At 40.7% G+C, this 12,733-nt stretch overlaps 1 protein-coding gene across 2 annotated transcripts in view; it reads right to left on the bottom strand.

Moving 5' to 3' along the window:
- NELL1 (neural EGFL like 1) overlaps positions 1-12,733 on the bottom strand; it is a 903,683-nt gene that overhangs the window by 625,685 nt on the left and 265,265 nt on the right. For both annotated transcript variants that reach the window (XM_003830453.5, XM_003830454.6), the window contains exons 10-11: positions 10,958-11,031; positions 1,397-1,496 (exon numbers count right to left, since the gene is read on the bottom strand). In XM_003830453.5, the coding sequence (XP_003830501.3) occupies positions 1,397-1,496; positions 10,958-11,031 (174 nt within the window). The remainder of the gene's footprint in view (positions 1-1,396; positions 1,497-10,957; positions 11,032-12,733) is intronic.

Here is a 12,733-nt window from a genome sequence, read left to right as displayed (position 1 = left end):
GTATTTATGGTAGATATAGTTTTAAAATAATATCTATGAGTTTAACTGGTTTTTTTTTTTTTTTTTAAGATTTTGAACAAATCCTAGGTTCTCCTAATTCATCTAATTCTGCTTGGGTGAGAAGCTGTAGAGAGGCAGTGATACTTGAGCTGGGTTTTAAGACATAAGAATCAATTTAAGAGGCCGTGAAGGGAAAGGGGGAGGGAATATGAAGAGAATTTGGTTAATGGGTACAAAAATACAGTTAGATAAAAGGAATTTATTGGATAGTACAGTAAGGTAATTATACTTAACAATAAACTATTGTCTTTTTCAAAATAGATAGAAGAATTGTAATGTTCCCAACACAAAGATCAATTTTGAGGTGATGGATATCTCAATTACCCTGATTTGATTATTACACATTGTATACATGTATCAAAAGATCACATGTACACCCAAAATATGCACAACTATTATATAACAATTGAAAAATAAAAATAGCCTGGGCATGGTGGCTCATGCCTGTACTCCCAACACCTTGGGAGGCCAAGACAGGAGAATTGCTTGAGGCCAAGAGTTCAAGGCCAACCTGGGCAACATAGCAAGACCCAATCTCTAAAAAATAAATAAATAAATAAAAATTAGTTGGGTGTGATGGTGTATGCCTGTGAAGTCCCAGCTACTTGGGAGGCTTAAGCAGGAGGATTGCTTGGGCCCAGGAGTTCAAGGTTACAGTGAGCTATGATCATACCACTGCTCTCCAGCCTGAGTGACAGAGCGAGACTCTAACTCTAAACTAATAATAATAATAAATAAAAATTTAAATAAAGAATAAATTTTGGGATGAAGGCAATTCCAGGAAGATGAAGCAAAACCATTTCTGCCAAATAATTAATTAGCAACCAAGTGTTATTTATCTGATGCATTTTTCCTTGCAGGGAGTAAAAATGTTGCATAACAATCTAACCTATGAGTAAGGATTCACCATACATCATTCTCTACCAGAGTATGGGAACTGGCCCAACAGACGGAGCTGAAAAGAATGCTTCCCAATCTCACTCATGAGAAAAATGTAATAATGATGATAATGGTTATTATTATAAGAACTAACATTAGCATTATTATAGGAACTATCATTTATTGAACATTTGTCACATGCTAGGCATGATGGTAGGTGCTTATGCATTATCCCATTTAATCTTCACAGCAGTCTTACAAAGTAGATACTATTATTATCCTCATTTTATAATTGAGGAGACTGACTGAGAGAGGTAAATAGGATATGCAACTTTTTAAGGAGCTGCGCACAGAGCTTTGGACCCATGTTATTATCATACTGTTCAGTAAAATCTCATGCCCCAGAAGACCAGCCCCAGCCTCACCCCACACATGGCCCACCACCAAGCCCACTTACCTCTACAGACACGGCAGCACTGATTCTCAGGAAGAATGTGATCCTTTTCTGAGCAGTTCAAAGGAGGACACATTTCTGTAATTTTTACTAAAACTCCACCCTGGAAGCCAAATATTAGGGAAAGAAGAAGATGTTCACATTTTTAGTCAATGGAACAAACTTATAATGTTCTTTGTTAATAGCCTGCAGTGATAACAACATACAATAATTAATACTCCCAGGGATTCCACTAAAAACGATAATGCCACAAATTAAATTAATGAGACCCCTGGAATATAAGGTAAATTTCCCTTTCTATATCCTAAAAGCCTCAAATTCAACAGTTTTGAAGTATCTTCTATGGAGCAGAAGGATTCTAACAGCAATGCACTGATAAAAGTCTAACAATCGACTCTTGGTCAGGTGGGGCCTAATTTACAACATTTCCTAATTTCTATGATGTAAATACTCCAGTGATGGCTGATTTTGAGCTACTAACATGGTATCACTGAAAGCAATGTTGGGAAGTTATGTATAATTGAGCTTATGTGAGCTCTGGCACGCCCCTGGATAACAGGCTTTGTGAACCCAGTGATAGACAGCATATCTTCCTTGCTCTTAATGAGTTCCCAGTTTGGATGGAGGGGGGAATAAAGCCTCATAAACTAGAAATCATAAAACATACAGCACAGCATAAGCCTAAAAATGTGCTCTAATAAAAGTATTATAATGTGTCATAGAATAATAATTAACTCTGCTCAGGTGGCGAGAAACTATGAAGACGCCAGGTTTGGGGGAACTTGATTAGTGGAATAAAGGAAGAAGGGACTTTCCTGGCAAAGAGCTGAAAAGAGCCAAGGCATGTAGGCAGGAATGAACTGAAAGAGGATCAGTTAGCTGAGCATTAGATTTTCCCTAGATAGAAAATCACTTACAATAACGCGTGTAATATTCAGAAGGTGAATCTTTATGACCTTACTTCATCCAAGGTCTTTTTGGTTGACATTACTAGCATCTGTATTTAGTATGATGCCAATTTGTAAAAATTATTCCATTAATTACTATTTTTTTAAAAATGCTGAGAGTTCCTTATTTTATCTAAAATATTTACTTTTTCTCTCCCATTTTTAAGGGGATGCTTAAGTCAACCAAGAAGCAAGCTCAAGAAGAGGTGTCTCATTTAAGGCCAAAAGGTAGTTCCCAACACAGGTGGAAGAATAGGATGAAGGTGTATAGTCAAGAAGGGTGCAGGAGAGACTGAGTTTTCCGTCTTCATGAGACCGTCATCCCAGTGGTTCCACATTTCTCTGGTTTGGCAAGAACTCCCACTATATCAGGAATACCCATTCTTAAATTGGAACAGTAACATAATTGTATATGTCAAATATAAATTTCCAACTGCTCATCTTTTGGATTATTTGCACCATGGCTTCCTCTCCTTTCTCAGAATTTCCAGTCCAGACAGGCCAGCCTCTGGCATTCTTAGTCTTGTCTTTTCTTCTCCTTTTATCTTTATTCCCAATCTTTCCCAAGGTAACTCTTAACTTTCTCCTGACTATCTTAGAATTGTCCCTAAGACCTGAGAATTGATCCTGCTACTCACTCTGCCCCACTTTGCAACTGCACTTCATTTTTAATCCTCAATCCAGACCATGATGGGTGGTATCTAACCTCAAAAATTAGCTCCAGTCCTAAGGCAAGTGTCCCTACCTGATGTGCCTTACTTTCTACAACAGGGAATCAAACCAGTTATTACCAATCAATGGAAGTTAGTAACCTTACTATCAGCAGCTAAATGTAGAGGAAATCACAATGCTGAATTACTTACCATTATTGCCTCTAAGTCTATCCTTCAATATTAATATATTTATTCATGATCTGCTGCCTCCTGGCATAAATAAGAGTGGCTGACACTGTTGAATCCTTTTGTCAGTCCTATGTGCGCACCTCTAGGTTTATCAATGCTTTGCTGCAACTGGCTCACCTCTGTCACTCTCAGAGCACTGCCCTTGGGCAATGGAGCCATTTTGCCCATGCAGAGAGCCGGAAGTTACATGCAAGTTCTACAACTCCCATGCGTATGACCCAAAGCCAGTGAATGAATGGTATGGGATATTCTTTACCTCGAAGAGAGACAATCTCTAGGGTAAAATGTATGCTCCAGAGCCCATGGTGGGATTACGGTATGTCTGACCTTTCATCTAAAATTGTACCTCTTCTCAGTTTCTTCCCCTTCTCCATCTGGCATCCCCCACACCCTCGCTGGTTTCTCCTGGGGGCACTACCTTAATAAATCACTTGTACTGAAATCCTTAGCTCAGGGTTTGCTTCTGGGAGAACCCAAACTAAGACAATTAAAATAAATTTCACTCTTGCTGTCAAAAATCAAACTGTTAAAAGATTATTATCTCTAGGTGGTGAGATTCGGGAGTGATTCCCATTTTCTTCCTTACATTTTTCCCTCTATATTCCAAATTGTATAAGTATATATTTTTGTAAAAACAAAATATTAAAAATGCTACAGAAGATTTTTAAAAAATAATCAGTCACAAATCTTCTATTTTTATAAAAAGGGTTTGCTTCGCTGATTAAATCAGTCACCAGTTCTAATCAACCTTTAACATATTTAATGAGTAAGATCATAATCCCAAATATTTAAATGGAGACAAACCTTTTTGCATGAATTTGAAAAATAATATGAACTGTGATTACCATTGCATAAGTGCCACCAAATCCATTTAATCCAGCTATATAATTAGGCACAAACCTTTTATAGCTTTATTTTCAAAACTATCTCTAGTAAGAAGTACCTGATAATTAACATTTTAAGTCTTTCTGATTATGGTATGTTATTTTATGACCCCTGGAGTTCTACGCTGGTGGAAAAATACAATTCTTTTTTTCTTTCTCATTTAGAGTGGCTGTCTCCATGTCACTGGTCAAATACATACACTTTCAAGTTCTGTACTAATCATTGTGCACTAACCTGAATTTCTAACAACATATAAAACTTACAACTTCAAGTCAAAAATTGTTGCTAGGATAAAGAAATTCTGCAGAAAAGCAATAATTGGGCAAAATTAATAAGACTGCTAGGAGAGTTTATTCATGTTGATTTTTTTAAAACATTATGTTAATTCCTGGAAACACTTGGTGAAAATATTTGAAACAAGAGTTTGTTTTCTGACTAATTGGTGTTGCTGAAGCTTTAAAATGATCCCAGGAAAATGAAAATGGATGGATCTCCAGGCATCCTTTTGTCAACTGAATGACAGAATATCAAAAATTATTTTAGCAATCATTTCCTTAATCCTCCCAAGGACAATACTTTCATAATACCATTTTAGATGCCTCAGAGAAAGGTTAATTTATTGCATACAACAGATTCCATAGAGCATTAGTGCTTACATCTTGAGAAAAGCTGCCTGGGAGAAATAAGAGGCCCTTTGATCCTATGCCCATTACCCTCACTCTCTGCTGACAATATCCATTAACTATGTCCCAAAGCTCTTCCATGGCCTTTTATAAACGCTACCTTTATAAAGGGAATCAATGGGCCATAGCCTGACCAATCTGATATTCTCAAATAGACTGAAAAATGATCAATCAATCCTTCTCAATCTACCCCTCTAAAATTCAGATTTGAGAATTATTTCCAAGTCAGTCTAACAATAACAGGAGTGGCAGTAGACAGGCTAAGAGAGGAGACCATGGGGCCAAACCACACAGGTTCTGATCCCAGCTGGCTCACTCACTACCTATGTGGCCTTGTTCTTCTGTACCTCGATTTTCACATCTGGGTATTACCTTCTGTACAGAGTTATTATGAGGTTTCAGTGAGATAAATATGGTTTTTTGTTTTGTTGGGTTTTTTTTTGAAATGGGGTCTTGTTCTGTCACTAGGCTGGAGTGCAGTGGCGCGATCTCAGCTCACTGCCACCTCCGCCTCCTGGGTTCAAGCGATTCCCCTGCCTCAGCCTCCCAAGTAGCTGGGATTACAGGCATGTGCCACCATGCCCGGCTAATTTTTTGTATTTTAGTAGAGACAGGGTTTTACCACGTTGGCCAAGATGGTCTCAATCTCCTGACCTCGTGATCCACCCGCCTCAGCCTCCCAAAGTGCTGACCCGCGTGCCCGGCCGAGATAAATATGTTTTAGATGCTTTAAATTGTGCCTGGAAAATAATAAGTGCTCAAGAAATATTAAAAATTATTGTCAATAACTCTTTCTTGTACACAAAGTAACTAGTAAATAACTATAGAAAGACAATAAATGGAAAAATAACTTTTTTTCACAGAATAAAATTATTCACATGCACTCACACATGCACACACACACTACTTGTGCAAGAGAATAATCTGTCTGCCCCAACTTCTTTCTAAATTATTAAAAAAAAAAAACAGTAAAAGATGAACCCAAGTGTGTAGAGCAACTGCAATGTGCCAGTAATAGTAGTAAGTGATATTTAAATAAGCTGGCATTCAAATCCATGCCCATATCTTCTAAAGGTCTCAAATGGTGTCTGCCTGGCTCCTCTTTGATAATAGACATTGAATCATAATAGTGACCCTTGCTAGAGTCACCCACAGCTTCCATTCAAAATGGAAAAGGATTTGCTAATTTTAAGTGTTATGTCTGATTCTGGGACCATCACCACAGTGAGCAAAATTGCCTTTAATCATCCCAGCTTTCCCTAAAGTCAAAGACAAAAGCAACAATTTTAGAATCCAACTGTTTTCCCTTCCTAGAAGTAAAACAATGTTCAGAGAGAATGGTATCTGTCTTAAATTCAAGAAGGACATGTATGGTCATATGGAATAACAAAAATAGCTCACATTTATTGAGGATGGTCTTTGTGGTAAGCACTCTACTAAGTTCTCCATGTGTTTTATCTCATTTAATCTACACAACATCCTTGTGTGATAATGTGCCAGCTATAGGTTATTGACCACCCCACCTGCTCCCCTACTCCCCTACTCCCAACCCTGGGAGCCTCCTTGTCAGTCAAGAGATCATTAAAGCCTTTGTTGTCACACCATCCTTGCCCCTGCCACAGAGTGGAGAGCCCCTACACCCAGTACCCACTGATGCAGAGAGACCACCACACCTGCATGCCCACCAGACCACCTGGACTCATGGAATCTCTGGCATTCCCAGCAGCAGCCAAGAGGGCAAGAATGGGAATCAAAATAGGGAGGTTCAAGGAAGCTAACCTTTAGGGTACAGTCTGGCCAATGAGAGACAGAATATAGGGAATGTCTTTCCTTCCCAGCTCTCCATAAAGAACAAAATTCAAGCTCTTCTTGTATTAGTATTTCCTTGAGTGCTTCTGCAAAGTCTCTAAATGCCTCATTCTTTTCAATCTTTAAAACACATTCCTGTCTTTTTTCCCAGAGGTGTGATGAAAAGAAAATGAAACAATGTAAGTAAGAGCACTTGTGAGGATGGTCTTTTCTGAGACACAGTGATTTCTGTCACCTTCTCAGGAGATGCCTCACAAAGCCAGCTGTGCTTTGTTGTGGGGTTCTGACTTTTCTGTGATGCACCATCTTGTACTTGCTCTCCTGCCTTTCCTTCCATACTTCCTTCTGTCTGTGCCTCACTCTTGCATTCCTAAGACTATACCCTTCCCCTTCCTCTATCCACGCCCATGACCACCAAAGAATAAATAAATAAAGCATCAACACAAATACCTAGGCCTCGCGTTCTATTTTCTAGAAATCAGGATCAGATAGGTAATAAGTGTTGCTATTCTGACTAGTGTGTCCCAGCTAATGTTAGGCAGAAAAGGAATAGGTTTGACAGTTCAGCACAAGGCACTAGGCAAAATGTTCCACATTCCTCCAGGGCTGGTGATTATGCCTGTAATTGTCTTCCGTTATGTTGCAGTGGGAATGGTGAGGAGAGAAAAAATATCATGTAGAAGGAAGGAATAATCTAAAGTTATGTTCTCCAACCCAGCTCTTACTAGAACCCAATGGGGGAAAAGAACACAAGGAACTCTGAACTTCACTAACAACTAGGTAAAATTTCAGGATTTAAACCCAGATCCACCTGACTGCAGATTTTGACCTTTCAACCACAATGCTATATTGTAAGAGTAATTAGACTCACCCTCTTATCCTCCAGAGGGAAGAAGTAAAGCCACTGGACAGAAGTTACAGGGGGGTAGATTTTCACCCAATTAAAGGAATTCTCTGATTCCTAATGTTTTCCAGCCATGGAAATCCACTAACCTATTAGTTTAGTAACTTCCCATTATGATATGTTGGAGGTGGGTTTTGTTTTGTTTTGTTTTACTTTTTTTTGAGATGGTGTCTCACTCTGTCGCCCAGGCTGTAGTGCAGTGGCACAATCTCAGCTCACTGCAACCTCCGCCTCCCGGGTTCAAGCAATTCTCCTGCCTCTGCCTCCCGAGTAGCTGGGATTACAGGCATGCACCACCATGCCCAGCTAATTTTTGTATTTTTGGGAGAGACAGAGTTTCACCATGTTGCCCAGACTGGTCTTGAACTCCTGACCTCAGGTGATCTGCCCACCTCAGCCTCTCAAAAGTGCTGGGATTACAGGCATAAGCCACCATGCCTGGCTGGAGGTGGGTATTTTTAAGTAGAAAATTATATCACAAAGTCTTATTATGACAGCTGGTGTCCAAAGATGCCTGTCTACCTAATGAATCATGCCTCTGGTATTCATGCCCTTGTATTGTCTGCCTCTACAATAAATCTGGCCTGGGCCTGTACAGCCTTTAGAATGTAGAAGAAATGATGTTCCAGTTTCGGAGACCAGGTTATAAGAAATACTGGCGCTTTCACCTTGGTCTTTGGAAAGCTTATTCTGGGAGAAGCTGGCCAGCATGTGAGAAATCCCTGAGACCACCATGGTATAAAGAAGCCCAAGGGGCCAGGTGCAGTGGCTCACACCTGTAATCCCACCACTTTGGGAGGCCGAGGCAGGTGGATCATGAGATTAGGAGTTCAAGACCAGCCTGGCCAACAACCCGTCTCTACTAAAAATATAAAAATTAGCTGGGTGTGGTGGCGCAGCTGTTAATTCCAGCTACTCAGGAGGCTAAGGCAGAAGAATTGCTTGAACCTGGGAGGCAGAGGTTGCAGTGAGCCGAGATTGTGCTACTGCACTCCAGCCTGGGAGACAGAGCGAGACCCGGTCTAAAGAAAAAAAAAAAAAAAAAAGAAGCCCAAGGTAGCCATGTCTAGGGGTGGCAGAGAACAAGGCACACTCACACACATACAGAGAGAGAGAGAGAGGGACGGAGGGAGGGAGGAAGGGAGGGAGAGAGAGAGCTAGCACACCAGACAGAGACACAGAGAGAAGTCTCTTTCTATTCATCTTCGTTGAGGTGCTAGACAGAAAAGTAAAGAAGCCATCTTTGATAGCCAGCCATGTCAAGCCTTCATAGGATTCTAGCTCCAGCAGCCACCAGATTGCAATTGCATGTGAGAACCCAAGTGAGAATCATTAAGCTGAGCCCATTCAACCCATGCAACCATGAGAAATAATCATAAAATACAGAAATAATCCTAAAATGCTAAGTTTTAGAGAGTTTGTATAGATAGCCAAAGTACAATCAAACTCAACATGCCTAAACCTGGCCCCATTTGCTCTTCACTCCCTCCTCACCCACAAAACATGTTCCTCCTCCTGAATGTTCCTCTTCCTGCACCAGTATCTCATCATCACCTAATGAAGAGAGCATTTATCACATTTTGGCTTCTTCTGATCCAGTCTCCCTTCCCATGAGTACCACAGTGTTCTCTTGGGGAATGTTTTCTCCATTGCATGCTGTCTTAATGGGGTGATAATTCCAGGTAACTGGCTCCTTACACAGAGGATAAAGGGGTCGAATTCTTCCCCATCCTGAACAATCAGAACTTGGACATATGATCCAAACTTTGCTAATCATATGTCCTTTCTCCAAACTTTAAATCTTGTATAAGTGACTCCGGGACAGTAGAAATGATTGAAAGTCACTCATCACAGCAGCAATGTGCTTGCCGGGATCCCCGCTACTAGGCCATTGCTATTGTTTCTGCTTCCTAACTTCTGGGACTCTTTGGTCTCTATCTAGTATCAAGCCTGGTCTGGCCTTCTGAGGATTCTGTGAGTCCCCCAATATCATTTCAATAACATTGTCATTTTTACCTACGTTAGCCAGGGGAGGATTTAGCTACTTGGGAAAACAGAAACTGGTATTCCCTGCAACTCTACCAGGAACCTGGACATCATCTGGGTTTCTCCTCTCCATCATATTAGCCTTCCCCAAACCAAATCACTCGAGTCCTTTCAATTCCATTTTTTAAATAGCTCTCGAATCTCTTTTCCTGTACATCTTCACTATCACTGCCTTCAATCATAACCTTAGGTCATTTCTTACAATTATTCAAATTAATCTGGTGCTCCTCCAATCACTCCTCCCATTGCACACAGTGACCTTTGGAAATGCACAGCTGCTCGTGACACACACACATGCATGCACACACACACACACACACACACAGAGAGAGAGAGAGAGAGACAGAGAGAGAGGAGAGAGCTTCAATGAACTCTCATCTCCATTAAGATCAAGTCCAAACTAGGTTCATTGTCACCTGTTCTGTCTAACTGTCCGGGTTCATCTCTCATCACTCTCCCACATGAGCTCTAGAACTTCACCCAAGTCAAATTATTTGCAGGTCCCTAAGTAAAACCTGCTCCCTTTATTGCTTTAGGCATTTATAAGTGCAATTCCTTCTGTTTGGAACGTGCCTTCTCCCTCATCTACCTAGGAAGCAATTATTGGTTAAGTAATCACTCACCCAAACACCTGCATGGCTGGCTCCCACACCTTACCCAAAATGTAATTTTGTTCCAAAATTACATCTCAGAGAGATCTTCTCAGTCCACCCATCCCCAACTCAGACCTCTCTATTCCTTCAGCCTACTTCATACTTTTATAGAATTTGGCATTATATTATATGTTCAATTCTTACTGTCTATCTCCCTCACTAGACTGCAAGTTCTATAAAGACAGTGACTTTGTTTTGTTCACTGTTGTATATCCAGAACCTACTATAATGCTGTCATATAGCATTTGCTTAATGCATATTTGTCCAATGATTATTGAATGAGATCTATGATCTTATACATCTTATTTCAAGTAATGCATGGGAGGGACAGGCAGGAGGAAGAGGCATTTTTAACAGTATATCAGCCCTGTGGGAGTAGAGTTAGTATTATCATAACTAGCATTACAGACTGATTCCCCTAATACCAACTCAAAACCCTTTCGCAGGGCCACCCACCAGCCTCCCTAACTAATAATAGCTGTTAGTTCTTTCTCCTCTCACATCCTTGCCTTAATAGCTTCTTCCAAGGCCACCTGATCCACAGCTGACCACAAGCTAACCACATAAATGGCCTGGCTGGATCCTCGCCATCATGTAATCCAACCCACCGCAGAGAGTTCCACCCCTCGGGGCCCTATCCAGGCCAATATGCCCCACTCAAGAACCTCATCTAAAGCCCACACATCTATCTATTCATTTTCCAGAAGTGATAGGGACCATAAAATTAACACTTACTCGGCATTCCCGACAGCTCTTGGTTAAAATCCGCTGGCCTTCTGCAAGAACTTTTCCTCCATAGATACATTTTGCTGTAATAAAACATAAAAATGGGTCAGACAGTCCTGCTGTGCCACAAAATGACCTCAGAGGTACCTTCTAACTCCAATAGATTCCACAGAAACCTAGATTCTCTGCTTCTGAGCAATACAAATCTCTTTGTCTAAAGTGAAAGGAATTGTGTGGAGGATAACCCTTAAATCTCCCAGGCAGACCTCATCATGATTGTGTTTGCCTGGCCTTTACAGCCAGGATATACAATTGTTTCAATGTTACAGTTGCCAAAGGAACTAGAGAATGAATTGATGTAGTAAGAAGCTAAAACAAGAAAGAACTGGTGGCAATCGCTGTGGAGTACAATTAGCAGTAGCTTTGATTCAGACACTCCAGCTAAAATGAACTGTGTGAAAGGGGACTCACATATATTCCATTCCTCAGAACCTCAGCCACAATGGAGAAGGACACCATTTCTTCTTCCTTGTGATCATGGGAGTCGGCATGAGAAATACACATGTGAGACAAGTGAGAAATACAAGGAAAGCCTGTAAAGTGCTAGATCAATGCACTAGAGAGAATGCCTTTGGAAAGGTGAGTTTAAAAGGCTGCCAGGAAGGGCAGGGGGGTGAACTTGTAGAAAATTTCAAAGAGAAACATAAATGGAGCTCCTACCACTCAATTTAGATTGCACTGAAACTCATTTCTTGACTTAACTGGCTGACTCACTTTTAAGCAAGTACAGCATATGTCAATTTGATATGATCCTAATATAACACCACCAAATTCTCCATCCACTTCAACAGGAAAAAAGAAGTAAGTATCTGGTCACTCCCTCTCCTGCCCTGATGAGGACCCTTCTAGCCCCAGCTCTAGGAGGAACAGAGGCAATGATATGCACTCTAAGAGATCTCACCCACTAATTCGGTGTTGGTCTTATAGAACCACCTCACCTTTCAGAGCCTCTATATCTGCATCTGCTAAAAATGGGCTGATTAAATCTGGTGGTTTACTAGTTATAAAATCCTCTGATTCTCACGGGATGCTCAGTTATTCTTCATTCAAATAATATTCTAGTGTTACTAAAGGGCAGGCAACATGCTAACTGGTAATATAATGTTGCAAGAACCAAAGCTTTATTCTCATGGAGCTTACAATCAGGGAAATAGACAGTAATTACATAATAACATCAGTGAATGTATAATTACTAAGTGAGGCAAGTGCTATGTTTGCAGATAAAGAACATAGACCCCCTTCGATGTTGAGGGGCAAGATCTGAAAGGCAAAGAGGATGACCAGGTGAGAAATGGGGCTTTCATTCCTCCCTTCCAATAAAACAAAAAAAAATAGTAGTCGTCTAGTCCATTTTAGCCACAGGAAGAAGAAAGTCCAGGGACATGCTTTACTTAACATCATACCCTGTAGTGGATGCTGTGGTACATGGAGATCTACTTCCATGAGCAAAGGATACATTCTTACAACTGCGGTGACAGTTGGCAACTAACAGCTCTCCCCTGAATGGAGATCTAAGACTTGTATAGGGCTGTAGAGAGCCACCTTGCCCAAGGTGAAGTTCTCTTGGTGGGTGAACATGGTACACAGTCCTGGCCCCCTTTCTCCAACTAAGGACAACTCTGAAGGGCCATTCCAGCTCCAAAGCTCCCTGTAGGAATGAGTTCGGCATTTGCTGTAACCACTGCAGCTTAACTTCTCCTTCTGCCCAATTCTTCTTCCTTCACC

Source organism: Pan paniscus, chromosome 9, assembly GCF_029289425.2.
Source record: "Pan paniscus chromosome 9, NHGRI_mPanPan1-v2.0_pri, whole genome shotgun sequence".
NCBI classification, from domain to species: domain Eukaryota; kingdom Metazoa; phylum Chordata; class Mammalia; order Primates; family Hominidae; genus Pan; species Pan paniscus.
The sequence above is the reverse complement of the archived record's forward strand: the minus strand, read 5'-3'. Positions and strand labels throughout refer to the sequence as shown.